This window comes from Ciconia boyciana, chromosome 1, assembly GCF_034638445.1.
Source record: "Ciconia boyciana chromosome 1, ASM3463844v1, whole genome shotgun sequence".
Taxonomy (NCBI): domain Eukaryota; kingdom Metazoa; phylum Chordata; class Aves; order Ciconiiformes; family Ciconiidae; genus Ciconia; species Ciconia boyciana.
Window position 1 is genome coordinate 2,816,701 of NC_132934.1, and position 23,919 is coordinate 2,840,619.

Below are 23,919 nucleotides of genomic sequence, written 5' to 3' on the forward strand. Positions count from 1 at the left end.
TAGGGAGGGGGAGAAACAGAGGTGGTGCTGTCATTTTAGCTGATTTTGACAATGGGTTAATCTTTTCAAAGCAAATGTCCTACCAGCCTTTAATAGCGACACTCAATTTGATCTCAAACCTAAAATTCTTTGCTCCCCCCATCTTCTCTTAGAAGATTTCCAGTGGAAGAGTCAAATGGAGGGGAAACAGCAATATGAGGATGCAGTTCATCCAGTTTTAAGATTAACATGAGTCACTGGTGTCTCAGCCCTACAGCACCCTCTTCCCAGAAGCAGCCTTGTTTTAATTAATCATTGTGAAATGCAGCAAAGAGAAATAAAAATAGTCCACCCTCACGGTAATATGCCACTTAAAGCATATTTATTTAAGCATAAAAATAATGAGAATAATTATTCTAATAATAAATTATCCCAATAATTCTAGTCAATAGGGTCACTTAGTATTTTTGGAGACTTTAATACTTTGACTAGAGAGATCTAAGGGATAGCTGTAAACTCAACATGAACATTGTCAATTCTTCTGCCTTTAGAGATAAAAAGCTTAATGGCAATTTTTATCTTTTCCTCTATGTGCTTCTGTCCCCACCCCTCCTCCACAGACACACACATTTCAGAATATTTAAATCCTTACGAAAAATTTAATTGCCACTGAATGGAAGAGTCTTCAATGCAGTCCTGTAAGACCACCGTAGGTTCCATTGAAACTAGACATACACCGCTATGCCATGGCAAAACCAAACAAAAACAAAAAAATGCTTCTGCTTTCAAGAGTATTGAAAATCCTATGATGTAATAAAATTAATGACAACTGCCCATTTCCTTTCATGATGTCTACTGCGCTAATCCTTTGATGAGCTTATGAATAGCAATTCATAGCCCAAGAAGAGTGTCTGATCTATATAAACAACATAAACTCATGATTCGAAGGAACACACATGTAAATACAATGCAGACAATCTCAAGACAACATAAATGTTATTAGATACATTAAATTTCAAGCCTCCTCCAAATTCTTACACATTTTCAAAGCTCCTTTGCCTACAATTAACGTTTCTGTTTAGAATGTCCAGCCCTTTGCAGACTGGCTCATCAAAATGCTTTATTTTTTGCCCTTGAGCTACAAGCATCAACTTGGTGTTGAGGCAACAAAGCAAGTGACAGAATGAGAAACAGGATTAAGAAGTTTGAGGTAAATGCTATATATCTCTTAATGTTTCGCTTGGGACTTTAAACCCTGGGACTGACATAGTCTGAGCTTAACCAAAGAGGTTTTTTAAAGTTTATCGATATCAGAATCTTTGATTCTTTACCTAGGAGATATTATTAGCATGTCATCACATAATTATAATACAGATACATATTTTATCACCCTCTTTGGTGAATACTGAAATTATGGAAATTCTAGGATCAATGACAAAAATCAGTGGTTTTAAAAAACACCCACAAAGCTGATAGACTTCAAGTAGATGGAAAACGGGAAGCAAGATAATTAGGTCATGTCCTTTCTGACATTTATTTTAGTAAGCAGAGAATCAGATCGTGCTCCCTCCTTTATATGCAATTCAGGAGGTGAAAAAGTATATTCAGACTGTACTTACCCGTGGATGGAATTTAACTGTAGGAGTAGATATTCCCATCTATCTGACATGCAAAGCAAGAGCAAATTTCTCATCATAGTTATAAATATCCTAAAGGAAAATGTGCAGATTTCATTATCAGTTGAACTTTGTCCTTGTGCATGAGATGAGGATGCGACTGTCCAGTAAAGAGCCTGATGAGCCCTTGCTAAGGCTCATACAGACACAGACGTGTGCTCCTGACTACTTGTGGTTCACTTCAGATTCTGCAACCTCATCTATGAGACAGGAGGAGAAAGAACAGTGTATGATGACAAGTTCAGTAAGAAAGAAGATGTTGGCTAAAAAACCCCTCAATTAAAGCAGTGTTGCAAAGTTTTAGTCACCCGCTTCCTTAGGGTGAACAAGGCTTGTTTTGTGGATATTTAAACAAAACTGCCCTTGCCCAGAACCTAAACTGACACTTTGTCCATCCTCTCAAGAAACAACACATCCCAACGAGGCTTTTCCTGCTGACGTGCCATGGAATTAACAGGCAAGGCTCCATGGCACTGAAAATTATGGGGATTGGGAAACAAACTCCCAAAACATCAACGATCAGGTCTTGTAGGCTACAAATAAGACAGAAATTTAAGCTGTGTGTCTTACTTTGTAATCTGTAATGTTAAGAACATCAGTAACATCTCAAGGGGAATAGAGAGAAGAGAACCAATCCTCACATCTAATCTTTCCATGCAGTTGTGAAATTGGGCAGACCTAACTGCAGACCTGCTCCAGGGCACCTCGCTCCCTTTCACACCTTCAGACCTAAGTTTTTGTGGTCGCTCTTGCTGAGCTGTTTTTCTGTGACAGTTCTGCAGCAGCAACTGAATGGAGGAGAACCTCAGTGCTCTGCATCTGTTGGGCGATGCTCTCACTGAAATCATCTCCGTCTTCTAATTCAAGTACTCCTCGAGGACTGACGATGCAGCCGAAAGGACCTTTTGCAATGCGTACATCATGGTATTGCTGTTTGAGGACTCTAGGAAAAAGCTGGTTTGAATCTCACACTAACAAAGCTCAGCACCTCCTAGTAACCCATGAACATATGTCTTTTTAATTCATCCTGCTCTGGATTTCCTAAAAATAGACCAGACAGACTGTATCAGCACTTAGTTACCGCAGTGACTTGTATTATAATAAAAAGAATCTGATAGTTCTTATGTTGTGTTTCAAAGACTTAATAGCATCCTTAGTGCAACTGAGAAGTTTTTTCTATAGAAATACACAAAAAAAGGGACAGTAATCTGTGAAAAGAGGGGGCATCTTTCTGGCCTGTATGGTGCTGTGCTATTTGGTACACAGGAAATAGCTAAACAAAGGTAAAAAACCCCTAAGCGTGGAAGTTGAAGTACAGGAAATTGTGAAAGGCAGTGATTCTCCAGCTGAGGAACGCTGACCATCTCTGCTGGCACCACAGGGAAGCTGCGATAATGCAACGGCCCGAGGACATCATCTCAACATCTCCGTCCCCATGCATGCTGGGTGCACTCCAGCATGAGCCAACCTTAACTCCTGCCCCAGAAGGCTCCCTTGAAGCATGCAGGCTTCATCTATCTCAATAAACCAACATTCCCTATTAAAACCAAAGTGACACTGAAGGCACGCACCCCTTGCCAACAATTCGGCACAAGTGCCTTCTGGGCCAACAGTGTTTTCGAGATGCTACACGAGAGAGACAACCCTTGAGCTTGAAAGCTCACTTCTTGCTATACCCCTTGGCCACCTCAATACACCTCCTAGATAAATATTGATGGAGCTGAACAAAGGAAAAAGCCACATTACGCTTGGTAATGATGAACATTAATGGCCTGTGACACAACTGCTCTGTCTGGGGTGGCTTGTCATACAAGGTGGGAATCTTTCCCCCAACTTTATAATGACATGGATATCAAATACGTCAAAAGATTTACTGTAAAAAGCACCTCCAGGCCAAGTTTAAGGTGATTTCCATGTTCTCGTTTTGCTTTTCTTTTTTCCCTCGATATATTTTGCCTCTACGGGGGGATACTACACACACAATTATAACCCAAAAGCTGCAAGGAAAGGATTCTTACTTACATGCCCCCAACCACTCTGCTACTCACAAAACCAGCTGGTTCCTTGTTCTCAGCACACCGGCAGCTGTACCATGGTTCTCTATTTCTTTTTCTTGAGGGTATACCTACTGGTTCTGTATCTTTCAAAACATTACACTGTATTTCTTATTGTGCAATTATTTTGCAAAAGTTACATATCAGTTCTAAAAAAGAGCAACGAAATGACAAGACACAGGAGAGGGAAGAATTCAAACATATGCTTTAAATGTCACAAACAGCAAAGATCGGCACAGTAAAAGCCATCAGAAACTGGCAAAAGCTGTAAAACTGCTAAATATAATTAGGTATTTAATTAGGACACCAAAGCATTAGTAATATATCCTTTAAAATTTGGGAATTCAAAGCATATAAACTAAACCGAAACCTTTCTATTTCTGTATGACTATGTGCAAAAAAAAAATCTATAAAAATAACTCCCTATGAACCAGAGTTTCAACACCCTTGGGCAGCGGCACCAGTTTGTATCTGAGAATCTGGGGAAAAAAATTTAAATAAGGCTCCCAAAATCCACCTCTCAGAGAGAAAGGAACAGAAAAGGAATATATTTTAAAAATCCCCCCTCTCGGACTTCTGCTTCAGTGGTTACATTGGAGCAGCAAACATCCTGGTGGAGATGGAACTGGAGCAGTACTGCAGCGTAGCTTCAACCTGGACCTTGAGCAGAAGAAGCCAGGACTGTGGCTCTGGAGCGATTTTGCTAGAACGGCTAAATCAGAGGGGTACGGAAAATGCACGTGTTGACATAGCTGTGAAGAAGAAGCCTTTAAGGCTAGACCAAATTCTCATGCTCTAGGAGACAACAAGTGATGAAGGATTCCTACCTGGATGGTGCTGGCTGAGAGACCTCGTAACAAACCCTACGCTCCGAGATATTAGCTTATTTACCTCCGACTTAATCAGTCTCCTCTTTCCTTTGTCAAACTGCCCCGATTAACAATCAAGAAGTTCCAAATTAGAAACTAAGGAATAAATCCGTGGAAAGGGCGCTCATTTGTAAGCAGAGGCAAACAGCATTATCTAGCACTGACTTGTTTCGTTTTACAAAGAACAATGGAAACAGGGCAACTACAGTTCTTTCTCGGGCAATTCATTTAAAATGCTACTTCATTAAAATACCAGTGTTTGGAGACTACCTGAAAAAAACCAGAGGTGAAACAATGCAGAAATGCAATGAATCAACTGGTCCGATGTACTGGAGTTGGTATGCCCTAAATCAACAACTTTCAGCAAAGCTTATCTACCCATACCCCAAAGGCCTGCATCTCTGATGAAATCAAGCTTCAAAATGTATCCTTGGAGATTTGGGTATAAAAAGACCTGCTAGAAGTAGCAAAGGTTCTGGCAGAGCGTGGAACTGAACCCCAAACTCCTAAATTCATCATTTCTTTGCAGCCATAACCAAAAAGCTATGAACGGGTTAAATCCCAGCAGTTTTGTACAACATCTGATTGTCCTACTTATTTGAAGAAGAAAAAAAATCATTCCACTGAAATTCCAAAGGGGGAACTCCAGTGTGAAGGTCTATGAAGTGACAACCACTAATGACTTCTGACAATTTGACTTTTTTCTGTGTTGAGCTGCTGGGACTTGCCACCAAACACAGGGAAGTCTTAGAAAACGCCCGTTAGCGACACTGACATCGTCTTCTCCCCAAGCCGGGCTCTTCATGCCTGATGCTAATTCTATCCAGAGAGAGATTTATGCCCATTAAGCTCTGTAAAAATCTACAGTCCGCTCCGGTTATCCCAGTTTGATTTTGTATGAAAAGGAGAGGAAAACAACATATTTAAAATTGCCTTTAAAATTCAGCAGGCCACCGGAAAGCAAGACATGTCTCTGACAAGATCTACCTGAGCTTCAGCAATTTGAAAGAATTATCAGAAAGATTTTATTTCATCTTCTTTTGGGAAGAAGAAAAACGTCACTATTGTCACACCATCGGTCTTTTCATCTTTCTTTTTTGGCAACATATGTTAAATTAGAGGAACAATCTTTCTTAAATGCCATGGGCTAGGGGAAATTCAGGGTCATGATTTGAGAGGGTTTGCAGTGATATGAGTCCCATCATGAGACTACACATGTACATGCGCTTCCCTACAGAAAAAAAGAAAGATGCAAATCAATTTAAACTTCTTAATCAAATATCTAGGCTAAGAATACAGAATACATACATGCTGTTTTAATTCATCTTTCATTTGATGCTTTGTTACCCAAATACATTTTGTATCTGAATGAGCGTGGAGTTTGACTTATCAATGCGGGATACTTCTCTCTTACATTAGGCTTCGCGACACTGAGGATGGAAAGAATGTGAAAAGGTGACAGTTCACTGGTGTTAATCCTTATGAATCACGAATATTGCTACGAATTATAATTAATTTCTGCAGCAGTAATGGGACTGTGGCACGTGGTTTCATCAAAATTCAAGTTTGCTGATTAAACATCTTCAGGAATTTGGTTGTTCTACATCAAAATTATAACAGTAGGTAAAGGTCATTGGGAGCCACACTTCTATTCATTAGACTTCAGATTTTTTTTCTTCTCCCTCCCCCTTTCTTTGCCAGACTAGGCACACGACCAAAGCAACTAAGCATACAAATTTGGTAGTTCAGCCTCCTCTGCTTCATTTGCATCTGTTGATTCATTTGTGCGCGTAGATAAGGTCAATGCAAATTGAAACCTCTGCCTCTTTAAAAAACTTGGTCCCATCTACCATTTAGCACGATCATTTCTCACGCAGAATTGGGGGCAACACTACCTAAGAGAGTTTTTCTCTCCTACTATAGCAAAGCCAAAATGAATAGTAATCCCTTTGGGTTTGAACACAAAGAGGCTTTCTGGATAGCGCTTTATGCAAGATGCACAATACTTTTCAAACCGGGCGTGTGTGCAGGGAACTCTGAAATAGCTTTTATTTATCAGCCCTCCAGGCATGTTGCTTATTCTGCCAAGCTTTCGGGAAGGTTTAAGGGCACAGGAAGAATTTATGGAAAAAAACGTACCACCTACATTTTGTTTATCTGACTTGATTGACATTTTCAAATGATATTGTACTCTCAATAGCTATTGCCTTCAATTGAAAGAACTTAGCTACATTACTTCAAAGATCATATTTTTAACATTGTAAAACGCTTGATGGTAGGTAATTACAACACATTATCAGAATAACTCTAATACTGCATATACTACATTACAAATGACAACCAGCAATTAAACCCATTACTGCCTTTCATCAAACTAACCAGAAAAAAACACTTAACTATTGACCTGGGCGTATCTAAAACTGATAATAAATACCCATTCTGCTTACTCGAACAATAGCTCTCTGTCCTTGACAACTTCTATTTGTTTTTTTTAATATGGAAGAGGTGCCAAACATTTACTTCAGGAGGCTCCTGAGGGATGCTCATGGCAGATCTCCTCCCATCAGACAACAAAAAACGTGCGTTTCACATGACTGGAACGGATGCACCTCTTGTGTGACCAGACACGTGCCCGTGGTGGAGACTTTGGGGAAAAAGGCAGATGAGCGGAGGCCGGATGAATTGTTTTATCAGCAGATCATATAGCAACAGGTTTGGCACCTCTTACATGGCAGAAAGATTGACCCGGCTGAATAGGAAGCAGAAAATACTCCCAAATACTTAAAGAACTAGGAAGAACGCTGCCTGGGAAGGAGATGAAACAATAATTTAGGAGCCAGGCAAAGGAGAGAGAGAGCAATGCCAATGTTAAGAAAAGACAGGAACAAGCAATCTAGACATTCCTTGCAATTAATTAACTTTTATTACTCTTTAACAACAATTTGCATTCAGCTCAGATTAACAATTTACACGTGGTGCAGGCCCAGTCTGATTTTCAGAGTGAACTGCAAGACCCATTTTCATTAAAATTAATTATACAGTATGTATCAAGAGGGATGACTTTCACAATGAGGAATGGATTGCAGTGATAAACTGCACAGCCCTGTAAAATCAAATGAGGAATGATTCTAGACCGAAGACTTGTCTCCGCCTTTTGTAAAGATGTAGCAGAAGAGGATGGTTTTACTTCCTCCCTGTAGTATTATAAAACTTCAGAGCATTTAAATTTTCCTACTGCATGTAGCAGGTTTGATGTTCTGTGCTGTGATCTCTCCGCCGTCCGGCCATCCACCAGACCACGGCTCTCCACGGCTGCCACTCCTCCTCCTCCAAAAGCAGCAGAACGGTGATTTTCTTCCGAGAGCTCTGGAGACCTATTAGAAGAGAACCAAATCTGCCACTTCCCACTATTTCTCCCTTCTTGTTGTATTTAGTGTTATATCTAGAAGGTCTCCAATTCTTCTTTGTATTCAGAACAATTACATCTCATGTCCACTGAGTCTGGCTTAGGACTAAAAATTATCCACTTGGGTATCCCAAAATCAAGGAACAGACAATTTTTGAGGGATCTGCACTTATTTAGCAATGTTATTTAACCTTACAGAGTATAAACATTTTTTTTCCTTTTGTAACTTTGAAAACACTCACTCTCTTACTGTTACTGCAGAGATAATGAGTTTACTGAAAAAAGTCACCAAAAATTATTAAAGCCACTAAGAGCTTCAGTCAGAACCTGATCATCATTACATTTTACAGTACAGACAGCACTGCTAGTACACTGCCTTCGCTGAAGTCTTTTTATCCTACGATAAATCAACCAGGGCAGCCAAAATAAAAAGAAGTGCTTTTGTGTTCAGAGGCATTATCACATCATTTAGCATCCCTGGTACCACCACTCCATTAGTTTTAAGTATTATTGCAAGGATTGGTTCTTAAGTCACAATAAAGACTGGAAAACAAGAGATGCTGTTAGCTCCTGCTATTTTGTAACATTTGTTTTTGTATTTCCACAGCAAAAAACCCAGAAACCAACTGATCCGAAGGTACAGAACTAGGGTGATGGCCTTAACTGGTCCTACTGGGCTCCTGAAATCTCAAGGTGCCACTATCATGAGCAGCAATTGCATCTAAAGGTCCATTTCAAAAATTAAATTCCGGGTGATAAGTCACTGTCTGGATTTTCTCCAGGAACAAAACTATTTACTGGTGTCCATATACTCAAATAAACATCCATAACACTCAGACAAGCTGTGATTCACTGGAGTCCACCTCGATAGAGACACAGCTTCATACTCTCCCGTGCATGCCCTGTCCCTGAGTGCAGAAGCACTTAACCATCCATAAAACCCCACACCATGGAACAGCCAGTTGTCTGATAGTGCTATCCATCTACAGATGACAAACTACCCAACTGACGTGTGGAATAAGAGTTATCTCTAATTTACAGAGAAGGAAGCAGAGGCAGAAGTGATTAAACGGCACCAGACGCTCGGTCTGAGACCAATTCCACTTGGCCTTGCTGCTACACGCAGCAGTGGGGTCCCCAACCCTGCGCGAAGAGGATCCCAGCACTTCATCTAGATTTCAGACGCGGTCTCCAGAAAGAATATTCCCATTTTCAAAGCCAGCAGAAGAATCTGACTTTAAAGAACGCAACAATGAGAAGAAAGCTGCTTGAAGCTTGTACGAGGCATTCATACCACCTTGTGCTAGATGTAGTCCTCAGAGTTGACTAAGTCACCCAAGTAAAAGTTGACTAAAGCACCCAAGTACGAGCAGGCAGCAGAGCCGTCGCTATCAGGCTACAGAAGGACTCTCAGAGCTAAACTAAGCTGTCACAGACCTGTTGCACCCCCCCCCTCCCCCCCAGAGCAAATCCATTTGTAAAAATACAACCCAGAGAGACAAAGTTATAATAAAACAGAAAATCCGGACCTTGATTAATAACACTGGGAATTTATGACTTTCAGTTATGTTCTGCCTCTTCCAAATCTGCACGGAATTTATGACTGTTCAACTCAATGCTTTATCCACAGTGGCTTCATCCCTGGCAGTCGTATAACCAGGATTTCCACGTACAGAGCAATTTCACACTGAGGTGTTAATGAATTGATGTCTCTGAAAAGCTTGGAAGTTATCAGACGAAAGGAGCTACAGAAATGCTTAGCAGTGGTATTACACAATGTGCAATTACCACTAATCTATCCAGCATTCAAGACGCCTGGAACCCAAAATAAAGGCCAACTTCTTTCCTGCAAAATTTATTTATGGCTATTCTGCAGATCTCTAAAAATTAGCAGAATTTAAAATTAAACTCCTTAGGAATATTCCACCAAAAATTTATTCTGTGTATGACCTGGTGTCTGAAAAACACGCTTTTCTGCGGGCTGACTTCCCTGCAAGGCATCTCCTGTGGTGCTACAAGGACTCTCCTTTTGCCACGCGCCTTTGGGGCAGCATGAAAACCCCGCAAGTGGTTGTGCAGCCACATCTGATGTGGCCAGAGCAAAGAACCTGGGCTATAAAACAGGAATAAATGAGGGTCTCGCACTGTAATATCCATGACACAATTCAGCAAAATGGAAAAATGCGGCTTACTGGTGAAGTGACTTTAAAACCATTCTTTTTAGCTCTGCTCAGGAAACTGAAAAGAGGGTAATAGTTGAAATAAACATTTCAGATTTCGCTCTTTGAAATCATAAATGAAAATTAAATACTTTGAAAACCTCTTTTTTTCCCTCTTAGTATCCCTGAAGGAAACTGAAATCCACCTCCATGCTCTGAGATAACAGCTATGGTTTCCCCAAATCACAAAATTTTAAATTGCACATAAGGTTTTAAATAGCTTTGCAAAAGCCCAGCAAACATAATCTAGCTAAAACACAAAGCAGAGAGCTCCGACATGAGTGGCTCAAAACTAAGAGAACTCCAGTTCACTACCAAAGGATCTACCCAGAAGATCCCTTAGCTAAAACAAGATGACATTTATGTAAAATAATAATGATACTAATAATAATAATTAAAAAAAAATCAAAAACCAAAACACCTTTCCTTTCAAATGGGGAAACGGAGTCCAAAAAGCATTGCCATTCCAGGCTTTATATCTTTGCTTTTAACAGCAGATACAAAATGCAGGAATCACCTTTTTTGTTTTCATGAAGAAACAGGTCTCCTGTATTTCAATTGAAAATTCAACTGAATTTGTGAATTGAAATTACGACAGCTTTATGAAAGTAACCACGTGCACTCTCCAAAATTTTTTAGGGCCATAATACTGTCACTTGGACCTAAGCCACACTAGCTTTTCATCCTTGGATTTCCCATTATACGCAGGGAAAGCCCTCACCAATATATTTTCTGAACAGCTTCCATAGACAGATTACAAACTTAGAATTTGCCAAGCTTTTTTCCCATTTTCTTCCATAACGAAAATGAAGGACGCTTTTCTATTTTTGCCTTGTGAGTTCTTCTGTCGCTTTGCAGATTTTTATTTTTTTTTGCAGCGTCAGAGTCGTACTTGCTATATTTGAAATGAAAGCTGGTGCTATTAAAGCACGTTTTAGCTGCTGTGGAGGTTCATTCCCCAACGCCAACTGAGCTGCTAGAAAGGCACCAGCTCCTGCATGGGAGAATCTCACCTTGTGATTGAAGAGATTTATAGCGTCTGATAAGCCAAAGCGTTAAATGTGGATCTCAATGTGTAATTCAGGCTCTTTAAAGCATTCTAAGATTAAGCCATTTCATACTTAAGATGGTTAAATTAAATAAATGGATCCATTCTTCCCTTCCAGCTTTGCTAAATCCTTCTCTGACCAACAGGTTTTTAGAGTACCATGATACTCATGCCATGGAAGAAAAGGAAAAGAAACAGGAAAAAGAAAACAGAAAATCTATAAACTTCAATGCGTGTAAGACCCATTTCAATCATATTTAATGTCTAATTTCATGAACATAACACCTACAAACATTTGCAGAATGTTCCGTATAACAGATTAGCATGTAAGTAGTAAAATAAATTTAAAAAAAAAAAAAAGAAGTGTGTTTTTGGTCCATGCTTCTACTACACCAGCTCCTTTCCTTCAGTCTCAGCTGTAATCTGAAAATATGACCTTCTGGTAACAAAGGAAGGTTGCTCACCATCTCTAATCAACTTCTTGCACCAATCCTGCTAACAAGGTGCCATCAGGCGATCATAATTCACAGCCAGTTGGAGTTCGCACAAGATTCAAGTTTCTTTTGAAAGCAAGCTCTGCATCTTGCAAGCCCTGTCTCACCTTGCCGGTCCCCGCTACAATAATCTGAACCAACTCATCTGTCTGCCTGGGTAAAGCACGGGCAGCAAATCAGTCACTGCCGCTGCCTGCAAGTTTGTGTTGGAGAGGTGTGGAATAATGGGGAAAAAATCCCCTCTTTTTTTCCCAGATCTTTGTTTTTTAATTCTGCCAAACAAATTTGCAGCTATCATATGAGTACTTACAGAAGACACTTTAACTGAGCACGCCCTTGTAAAATTGTAGAGTTAGCTAGATGTTAGCTAACACACGCAGTTTTACATGGAAACAGAGCTAAAAGAAAGCCAAAGAATTTCAGGTGTTATTAGATTGTCTTAAGGAAAATCACACATTTATATTTTAAAAAAAAAAAAAAAAAAGTGTTTAGGCCTGGAAAACGTACTAGTGGAGTTGACTTTCAGAAGCCTTGGCTAGCTGGCTGATGGGTAAGGAAACACTCTAACACAAAATTATTTGGACCAGTGATGTGATGTGAGAAATATAAGAGGAATTCCCTAGACTACTTGCTACACCTGGTATCGGAGAAGAGTCACTAAATGAGTTTCATCAAATTTATCCTCTTCCTTCTTAGCTCCAAAGATTTGCTGGCATCTGTAAGACCCTAGGAAGGCCAGAGTAGGTTCTTGTGGTGGGTTGACCTTGGCGAATGGCCAGACCCCCACCCAGCCGCTCTCTCCCCCTCTTCAACAGGACAGGGGGGAGAAAATAAGATGGAAAAGCTTGTGGGTTGAGAAAAAGACATGGAGATCACTTACCAATTACCACCACAGGCAGAATAGACTCGACTATTTTAATTTTTAATTAAAATATTAAAGAGAATTAGTAATAATTTGATAATCTGGTCTATAAATCCAGATTTTGATAACTCTATTGATTTTACCATAAGTGTACTACTACTAATTGTTCTATATCGATCAGACTAGTAAAACACCAGTTAGATTAACAATAAATTCACAGGTCCACATACAAGACGTGCTGGCTTTTGTCCATGTTAAAACTTTATTTAACACTACAACAAGTTCTAAAAGTCAAAAATAACCCTCTTCCAGTCCAACATCAACTACTGTAATTGCGGGAAAACCCATGATTATTCTTTGCACAGTATGAAATCATCATTTTTTGCTAACTTCTTAACCCACATCCACCAGCCATGCTCACCATCTCTTTGGGAAAGAACCAGATGAGAAGATCTACACAAGGTTTGCTGGTGTATCTCAAGGCTTGCTGTCACTCCCGCTGTACTTAGCATTTAGCGTGGCTTCATCTTGAGTACTGTGTGCAGTTCTGGGTCCCACAATTTAAGAAGGATGTTCAGGTACTTGAATGCATCCAGACAAGGACAAGAAAGCTGGTGGAGGGGTTGGAAGGAATGTCCTATGAGGAGCAGCTAAGAACATTGGGCTTGTCTAGTTTGGAGAAAAGGAGGCTGAGGGCTTGTCTAGTTTGGAGAAAAGGAGGCTGAGGGCTTGTCTAGTTTGGAGAAAAGGAGGCTAACCTCACTGCTCTCTACAGCTTCCTGAGGAGGGGAAGTGGAGAGGGAGGTGCTGATCTCTTCTCCCTGGGATCCAGTGATAGGACGCGTGGGAATGGTTCAAAGCTGTGTCGGGAGGTTTAGACTGGACATCAGGAAGCATTTCTTCACCAAGAGGGTGGTCAAACACTGGAACAGGCTTCCTAGAGAGGTGGTCGATGCCCCGTGCCTGGCAGTGTTTAAGAGGCATTTGGCCAATGCCCTTAACAACATGCTTTAACTCTTGGTCAGCCCTGAAGTGGTCAGGCAGTTGGACTAGATGATCATTGTAGGTCCCTTCCAACTGAACTACTCTGTTCTGTTCTAAGACACAACTTGGGTCTGGTGATGCAGTATTCAAAAGGAATAAGTCACTGAAAACTCATATGACATCATAAAGTTTACACTCGAATAAAAATAATAGTGTTCAGCAATACGGGCAATCTTAATCATGCTCCATGAGAGCACGAGTTAAATACTAGAACTAAACTGAAGCAGCGCTTCCATTAAGAAATGAGCTGAAACTACTTTGTTGGCTTGATGAACATAATACGGGTTAGAAGTAATTCATTATCATGGAATTGAATTAACACTGTTCTCAGCTATCCAGCGCAAGTTCTTGCAAATGTCAAAATTTCTATGTTCCTTCAGGTTGTATTTCATCCGAAGGAAAGGAGGAGCTGGAGACATGTGAAATTTCTGACAGGCTGTTGATTTCCCGTATGGATGAAGCATGTTTGAAAACTCAAAACTTGACTGATCTGCTGAAGCACATTCTCTGACAGACAATATAAAATCAATGCATCACATATTAAAGAGTTTTTTTGGCGTGTAAGAGTTTTTGTTTGTGTGGGAGGTAGGGGGGTATTGCTTTATTTTCTGTCATCGAAAATGAACAGCCTTACCTTAAGGTTTTTATAAACTGTCATCTTTAATCAGACACACACAGTAAGACTGTCAGTTCTCATAAAGCATCAGGGAAAAAAAAAGGCACAAAATGTGAAGCTGTTCCCCATCCCTTTCTCGTGAATGTGCCCCGTTTCTGCGATGGCCTCAGTCAGAACTAAACCTTTTCTTAGCAGTGTCACAACAACAAGCTCTTCTGAAATGTGTCTTTATAATTCAGCAACACAGACTTTATGAGAGCTTGTCAAAGAGAAAAGAGTTAGGATTCGCCTGCAAGAAACATTCATTCCCGCTGTTGACAGATATAAAGTACTAAATGTCAACAGCAAGGGACTCGTCAACTAAATGTCTTCTAAACACTCATTAAACCAGGGGGAGAAAAAAGATTCAGTAGGTGGGTGTCAAATTGCTCCCTTAAGATTTCGATTCAGGTCAATTGAAGTAAACAGCGAGTGTATGAGAAGTTGCATCAAGCATCTGTCACGCTCAAGGATGAGTATTAATGATCCCAAGATAAAGACGGGAATGTTAAGCATCGCGGTGACTCCGGGTACCATAACGAGCAGGAGTCGGATCTCCTGATTTGAGCCCCGTTTGCCTCGCCGCACCACCGAGCCTGCGGAGAAGCACCATCTCCCTGCCTCCATAGCCTCCCTCCCTAAAGGGGAGATATCGCCTGCCTTGCAGAAGCGAGATTTAGATTAACTAAGTGATATTTTTTCCCCCTCTTTGAAGATAAGGGATATGTCTGAATGTAAGACTGAAAAAAACTGTGTTGATGAAATCTGGACAGTTATATTTTTAAGGAGTCACTGACTTTAAAAGTTTGCAAATAATGTTTTCCTGTGAACATAACAGCATCTCAGACTTTTTTTTTGCTTAACTCCTTATCCTCTGAACATTATTCAATCTGAAATACAAACTTTAAGCAGTCAATATTATAAGTTCCTTCTCCCAGCCTGAGTCAGTTTTATCGATTTCTCTAAAATCAAGTATTTTAGGTTTGATTTCAAAAAGCTCAAGACATCAGCTCTCATTATTTAGCACTATCTGTGCCCTAGGATTATTTGACATTTTTCCATCTACTTCAATAATAATATATACCCCTTAGGCTGATAAAATACCACATATTTTTCTTAACATACTTGGTATCATTTAACATAGTCTAAACATACTAAATGTAACTAACAAACTAATTTAATTTTCACACTCCTTTTGCTTCCCAAATAACACATTCCCCATATTATCAAATATTAATTTTATAGTACACAACTGCAAGATATTACAGCATATTTTAAAATCAAATTAGTTGTTTATTATTATCGCTGTACAAATACACTACTAAAAGGGATATCAGTGAGGTACATGCGGGTTTTTAGTTACACACATAGTTTTGTCTCAGTTACAGCGCTGGAGTTACGAACACTGCTCAGCTGCAGCAGCAGTCGATGTTCACAAAGACCAAAGGACTTCGATGCCCCATAGGAACCGATGACAACTTTGCCATCCCCTCCCCACATTTTCAAAACAAACAGAGGATTGAAATTCTACATACAGTACCTTTTATCTTGACATATCCTGAATTAAAGAGAAGCTTGACATGATTATTCCCAACGCATGGAAGGCTAAAACATCACTGCTAATACATATGTACCTGCGTGTATGTACGTATCCTGTACGTTGTGCGCCTCCCTTCCAAGGACAGGTTACTAGCAGAGTCTGAAATTTGACCTTCAGCAGTTCAGGGCTGAATGCCACCAGCTGGTGAGGACACGCTGGTATCAACAGGCAGCAAAAGTAAATTACTGTCCTCCTTGATTATTCCCTAAAGCATTTATTTTATTTATTAAAAGAACAATCGCTCTTTTATTACCATTAACATAGCACGAAGAAAGAAGAAAATCCAAAAATGCCATCAGGTAAAAAGCTACTGCTTTAAATGATGGGAACCAGTATAAATGAACATAATATTTAAATTCTTAAATTAAGATGTCAAATTGTTACCTGCTCCTTCCTCCCCACTCCGACCAATCTGAAATACCAAGAACTAGCAATCTTTGCCATGCCTTGGACCATGCACGCACCTGAGCGTTAAACTTCAGTCTTTGCACCTCAGACAACATCAGCAGAGTCAAATCAGTAATTTTGCCTTTCCTTCCTCCCTTTTTTTTGGTACTCTACTAAATCAACACTTCGTTTATCACTTTCTTACTCTCCAGGCTTTGAAATCAAAGGCAGTGATCAGAGTATCACTGACACGTTGCAGTTCTTCCCATCTGGCAAAGGGGGAGATCCCCCAAGACAGACACTGCCCATTCAATGGAGAGGTAAAGGGTGCCAAGTCAATTCAGCCTCTCTAGTCCACTTCTTCACAAGGACACAGTCTTGCTTAGAAGCGACTGCTTCTTCCAAATCAATGAACACTTTGCTTTCTCTTCCATCCGACAACCCTTTTAATTGCTGCTTGATCTTAATGAAGTGTGGCTGATATTAATAAATGGATACCCTTGCGGCCTTAATACCCAATATCCAAACGACGCTCAACTGAGTTAGCATCAGCGGTGCTTTCACGATTCGAAACGCCATCATCCCCTCCATCTCCAGTCCCTCCTGTCCCTCCCCCTTAAGCCTCAAGACTGCAGACATCTGTTCTTCAATTGTCTGGTAATAAACATACTCTATAAAGCATATGTAAAATGATTATTACCCTGAAGAGCCAAGTGCCTTTCAAATGCCAGCTGAAACAAACAAACAAACAAACAAACAAAAAAATCCCCACCAAACAAATGTTACAACAGACATCACTCAGGCTGTTCAATATTCCACAATGTAAGGGCTTCAGTATTGGTCCCGCACGTTTCCTTCCTCCAACGGGAGATGTTAGTCCACAGACCAGTAACACCAGCGCTTTCACGATCCAAGCAGATGCCGGTTAGCAGCGAAGTATGAAGAAAGCAACTGGACTCTTTTGGTAACTTTTATACTTTGACACCTCCCGCAATATGTAATTAAGGAAAATCAGATGTGTATTCCTCTTCAATTTGTAAGTGCAATTAGTTTTCATATGTAGTTAGCAAAATCTATTCCCAGGAATCATCTCTGCTAGAATACTCACTTGTCTTCCAAAATTCGCTATTCATTTATTATGTGTGTGGCGGTGTCATTAAGTCCTGGTAATTAATCTGGGGCTTGGTGCGTCTCAATTGTCCTAGTGGAAATTAGGGACCCACATCCCAGACGACGTAACATCTCACTTCCCAACTCTGGCTCATTGCTTTAAATGAATATCGAGGGGAAGAAGACTTTGAAAACCATTCGTATATATTTGCCCTTACACTCTCCATGGTTATAAGTTAAGAGTTTCTCAAAATAAACTTTCATTACTGGAGATATGGGGGTTAATTTACAGCCCCCTGAAAGCCTGCTGACTCTTATGTTCTTCAAAAGGATCTGGAGCCAAGCTCAACCTCAGTTTGTAAATAAAAAAGGATCCAAAAAAAGGCTATTATAACCAGCAATCTTAACACTGTGATTGTGCAACTCTCTGATGTGATAGACAATGACACTTTTCATATCGGTAGTACAAAAAAAGAAATGCAGACTGATGAATATGAATGCTCTGGTTACAACTCTCCACCTAACACTACTGTGCCGAATCACATTTTAAAGCCATCGCTTAATGCCATGCTCAGGCTTTAAATCATCACGCCAGTATCTGGTTTCTCAGTGATCCAGTTAGCTTAATACTTTTAGAAGCACTCAGCTTTCTAATAAAATCAGCTGGCCCATACACTGCTAAAACTTCTCTGTCAACACATTTATGTGAACTTGATAAAAATAACAACCATATCCCCCCCCTTCTAAATAAAATATTGATCATTTTGAATTCAAAACAGATTCATTTGAAGCCTGTACAAGCGACATCGATGAAAGATGATTGAGGCAGGCCATAAAGAACCTCGACAATAAATGGAAAATAAAGCAAGTGAAAACTTCACACCTCTGCAGCTATTACCTCCTCGAGAGCTTGACACTTAATACAATAACGTCTGGAAAAGGGTGACAAAGATCTAACCAACAAGGAATGCACGCATAAGATGATGTGCCAGAAATTATTGCAAACGTCAATATTTTAGCAAATCCACCATATTCAGCATTTTACAACCACAGTCAGCATCGTACAGCTCACTTTAACAGGAATCCATAGGTAACCCAGTTTGCTGGTAGGACAGGTCATTGCTATCGACTCCTATCAGGACCAGAATTCCCTATAGGGAATCATTATCACCAAAAGAAATCCAGTCCTATGGTCATCCCAGATACGCTGCATCCCATGCATCATGCGCGTGCCAAAGTTGAGGGTCACGAGGTAATACTAAGAAAGCAAGGACTCATGCCAGATATTTACTCTGTCGACCACTAAGGTAGGTAAAATCACATTTTAAAAGTTTCCACAGTCTTCACCCACACCCAAACTCACCCCATTCTGCAGTGAGAAAAGGTTAAGCTGGGTCACAGTATTTTCTTTCTCTTCATGCAGTTATTGATGAACTACTCAATGCAAGGAAGTTAAGATGTTGCAGATGGTTGGCACGAAAAATATACTGTACGCAGATACCTTAATCTTGATGCAATTATTTTTTATGAAGCAAATGATTTCTACTGCCTATCTTGCAAGCTGGTAATGAAAGTGAAGTATTTGTGAGAAGTGCTATTTAAAGCACAGCACTCGTGTTTGACTCGGATGGCAAAAAAAGGGGGAAAAATTAAGCAGGAAGGCAAACAGAAGTATTTTCACCACTTTCTCAATCAATGTGAAGTACCTCATCAATAAAAATAAGAGCATCACCACCCCGCTCTGTGCCTGAAAGAAGCCTGTAAATTCATTAAAGGTTAAGAGATTGAAGTCCATATCATAGTGGTCATATCTTGAATAGCATATTACATCTTAACCATTGTCCATCTTTTCTCATAATAAAATGGCCAAAAAACATAAATTATGCTCTAGCAAATTTATTTTTAGCACATTTCTTCCATTTTAGAAGAGAGGGAGGTTGAAACAAAATGTGCTTATGAAATTACCCATTTCATTATGGGCATCAAGCAATAAATGAAGAGCGTACAATGTACGCAACCCTTTTTTCAAGGAAAAGTTCTGAAAAACTGTAACAAATTTTAATATGCCCTCACAACAGGTGCTGTTCTCAAGATTATTCCAATACCTAGTGTCACGACATCAGAAATTTAAATTTTGAGGAATTCACACACTTTCCCTCTGCATTTTTAAGTCCTGAGAAGCCACAAATGACCACCTTTCTCAGCTACCAAGATGGAAGTCAGAATATTCCTTCCTCTGGGGATCAGATTCCCATTACTTTTTATCACTCTTTTATTATTGCTTGTTTTTAGCGCTGGAGAAACACGCCCTGCTGCCTAAGCAACTCGTGATAGGGAGTAATACAAACAGAGCCAAGGAGGGAAATGCTCTCTAAAGGACGTGTCTGAGGATAAAGGAAAACCCTGCAAGGAAAAAGCAGAGGTGGGAGATTGACATGAACCAAGAAAAACATCATATTATTTAATTCCAGCAAAACTAAGAAGATGAACTGTTAGATTGCGAAGTAAAGAGAGCAAAATTAAAGTATCAGAGGTGAGTGACTTGGTGAGAAGAAGCTTATTATAGACTTGCTCTGTTTTAAAGTTCCAGCAATCCTTGATGAGCTGTGAATTTCTAAGATTTTAGTAATTGGCATGGCACTTTAGGTCAGGCATTCAATTTGCAGTCCACAGGCCATACTTCTTTTATCAAAGAATGAACTTACCTTGCAGTTCATAAAGTATCCTTCTGACTTTTTAATAAGCATAATGGACAGTCAGTGACAAACAATCTGGGAGAGGCTGCAACTAAACTTTTCCCAACTTTGGTCAATAATAAATTACACTGTTCAATGAAAAGGGGTCACCCAGGCAAGCAATCCCACTTGGTATGCTAGTTAATTTTGAAAAAGATTAAAGAGCATCAGCAACAAGCTCAACTAGTGATTACTTTTTACAAGTGTGCACATCAACAACTTTACAGCAAGCCCATTGCTGTGGGATGTTATCTCAGAAGTGGCAATGTGCCCATAAAGACAGTTGGTTAATTCTACTTACTCTAATTATTTGCATCTGTAGAAATAAGTAGAAAAGCCTTACTTACCTGAGGAGGGGATGAAAGATGATAGTAATATTTCTGGCTCCCGGTTTGCAGACAAACTTGGATCCGCCACCTTCAATTAAGTTATCATCTGGTCCTCCTGGAAAATAACATGAAACAAGTTGTCTAACAGATCTGAACATCCCTTGAATTTTAGATAGTAAGTGATAATTAAACATTTAGGTCTGTCTGTAAATGCATCATTCCTGGTGAAAGATCAGTAATTAACGTGAAGATACGCTCTCTCTATCCTTTTTCTGCTCAGAGAAAGTACTCCTAATGCAATAGGAACAATACAGATAGCATTTATACATTACTTTAGGCTCCTCTTTCCATAGTTAGTGACAGTAATGCAGAAAGACTGATAAGTGCAGGTCTCCTATGGCACAGGACCCAGTTTCAACCGCAGAAGAGTTCCCAGCCACATGAGATGAATTTCTCAGTTGGGCTGAAGTCCATTGTACTGCCCGGAGGTGCTAACATGATACCCATCACACCTGAGAGATGCCCAGATACCGTTAAGAGCCTTGAGCCTCACGGTTCTCCAAAGCATCACCCCACTGACAAATGGGGACCTCCAGCCTGAAGTTTCAGTGACTTCAGCAGCTTTTGGAACAGCCCCAAACTGAACAAACAGCTCTCAGTTTGCACATGAGCACACACTCAAAATCATCCTTTCTCAAAAGCATAAGGGCCTTCACCTTGTGTAATGAACACCCAAGGTCTTGTCCATGTGGATATGATGTATTTTGAAGCACGCCATGCTTGGAAAGGGTTTTAAGAGCAGTGCTTCACTGAATTTTGCTGCTTCCATATCGCTGTATGGAAGGCTCCCACACCTCTGACTGATGATGCCACCATTCAAGCCCTTGGAAGGCAGCTTGGTTTTGATTGCCAGTGACATGACATTTTAACTTATTTATTACATTTAACACTGCTGGGTCTGGGTCTCTCAGGAGTCCATGTCCTACACAGAGTCTTGCAATTTCCTAGCAGAAGTCTCTGTTGCCCGAGTTCCAGTTGCATACAAATAGGCTCTCAGCTACGTGAAAAATAAACTTGTTGAGTTTGGCACACTCCTTGGTAGTAAAACACAACCTCAGGTCCAGTCTGAAGGACTTCAAGTGGCATGAAACACCCACCTGCATGTCATTACATCCGAACCAAAGTTACTTCCATAGGCAGGTCCTAACACCAAAATACTTCAAATTAGGATATTGAGAGAGGAAAAAAAGGGAGGAGGGCAAATCTCAATTTCCTGAAACCCTTGCATTTCCTGATAGCAACAAAGTCCACATTACTCTTCCAGAAGAAAACATTTTTAGGAGAACAGGCCAGATGCCCCACACATAAGCAAATGACAGCATCAGAAAAAATCTTATTCTGAAATGAGAAGCAATTCAGCACATAATCCCTTGTATTTTGGTCACGCTCCCTTGTCACAAAGCACAGACCATCATCTTGCTGGTATCATCTGACAAGTAACCCTATCAAGTAAGTTTTTTGGCTAAGAACCTTAAATAATCCAAAATATGAACTTAAGCAACGTCTGTATATCCCAAATATTACCAAGTCCTTTTCATTTTGCATGTGAACTCTCCTTAATGATTGAATACTAATAAATACAGAACCTAATCACATTATTATGATAGATTTATAGGCAGGAAAATGACAAAGTACTTGAAATCAAAACAATAGCAGCAGATGATTGAATTTTTTGACCCTGACATCTGTCTGCCTCGAAACGAGAAGAAGAATGTCTCCAAATTGGAAAGTGTAAGAGGAGGAATACAACCGATGAGTAAGCGACTCCGATCTTCTTTTCAAAGCGAAGTTTATATGCTTTAGGCCATTACCTGCAACCAACCTACAAAAAAAGCTCTTTGATGACTTGATTTAATTGACCCTCCTCACCGCAACGTCCAAAGACCAAGCAGGTCTCCGACACCAGTTCTTCCATACCCTAAATGGTCCCTCCAGGTCAGGAGTGTTTTGTGCAAGAATTCACAGCAGTGCTGTGGATGCAAAGACGTTGTTTCGGTGCCCCGGTAAAAGGGATAATATTAAATTCCTTGTGGAGTGGGAAATCCATGCATCCATCCTCTGGATATCTGCAGTCGCAATACTTCCACAAGCTGACTCAGCTCCCCAAATGCACTGTTAGGACATGAAGCTTTGTGATAAATCCTACACTAACAATAAAGACTCAGGAAGCACAGAGAAGCAGCTGAAAACAGAGTTTCTAAAGCTTTACTGATTGTAATTAGAAAGAGGTCGCTCAAAAAAAAGTTCAGGAATTTCATTTTGCGTTTTAAAACATTAACTTGCACAATGTGACAGTGTAACCGTGGAAAAAAAGAGGCGCAACTTCTAGGAAAAGAAAATCATTCATTTCCCCTATTAATGTCAGACCCTGCAATTCCCACTGGGGTCTGTGTCTTACCTGACTTATTGAAGAATTCATCCAAGCATGAACTACAGAGGCATGAATTAGGAAATACAGGCTCAAATTAAGAAAGAGGTGTTACTCTTGTTACATCAAGTCACCCTGCACTAACCAAAATTATTGACTGGGATGAACTCCATAGCAAGGAATAGAACAATCTGTCTTATCTGCTTGGGCATATTATGTGAGATTTGAGAAGAAGAGAAGACCGGCACTGGGAGAAAAAACATGCTTTTACAACTTCTCTGCTCTTAGCTTTCAATTAATAATAATGAATGCTCTGCATGTAGGTGGAAGCTACAAGGAAAAGTAGTTTTGTTTGTATTTAAATATTTTACCTTGAAAAATACACTGTAAATCTTATTCCTGATGATGCCCCACACATACCAACAACAACCCAGCATTGCAACAGTTCTTGCTAATTCTTGCAACAGTTCCAGCAGCCTGCACTGCACCTCTTACCTTTACCTCTCTCGACGCTGCCATCGTACCTCTACGGGCCCTGAACTAAGTTGCCGTCGCCCGACATCGGCACAGCTCCACTCCTGCACGGCCACAGTACAGAAAAGCAAATGCTGCCATTTACCACAATTCACAACGCAGCAGTTTTGTTATGATAGCCACTGGAGAAAAGCCCAAACTGGAGCAAGAGAGAGCTTATGATGCCTTTGGCTGGATATTCAAGGGGAAATTCAAGGGGAAATCTCTAAGTGGGGACTCGCTCTGACTACATCAATGTCTGAAACGTGCATTTACATTGACCGGCCAACATGATACCTCCACTGCAGACAATGCCCTGTGCTGGAGACCCAACAAACGTGTCCATAAAAATACACCACGAATATCCCTTCATGCTTACTGATTCCTACCAAGAGCATCTCTTGCAGGGAGGTGAATGATCACTCCTCCAAAGAAACAAATACCAGGCAGCTCCCAGAAAACAGGTAGCAGATGAAGGAAGAATGGAAAAAATGCCCGTTGTTTTTTTCTT

The 23,919-nt window shown here is 40.2% G+C and overlaps 1 protein-coding gene across 2 annotated transcripts in view; it reads right to left on the reverse strand.

The window, feature by feature from the left end:
* The window catches only part of EXOC4 (exocyst complex component 4), a 421,757-nt gene that overhangs the window by 198,026 nt on the left and 199,812 nt on the right, over positions 1-23,919 (reverse strand). For both annotated transcript variants that reach the window (XM_072857159.1, XM_072857168.1), the window contains exon 10: positions 20,486-20,582. In XM_072857159.1, coding sequence (XP_072713260.1) covers positions 20,486-20,582 — 97 coding nt within the window. The remainder of the gene's footprint in view (positions 1-20,485; positions 20,583-23,919) is intronic.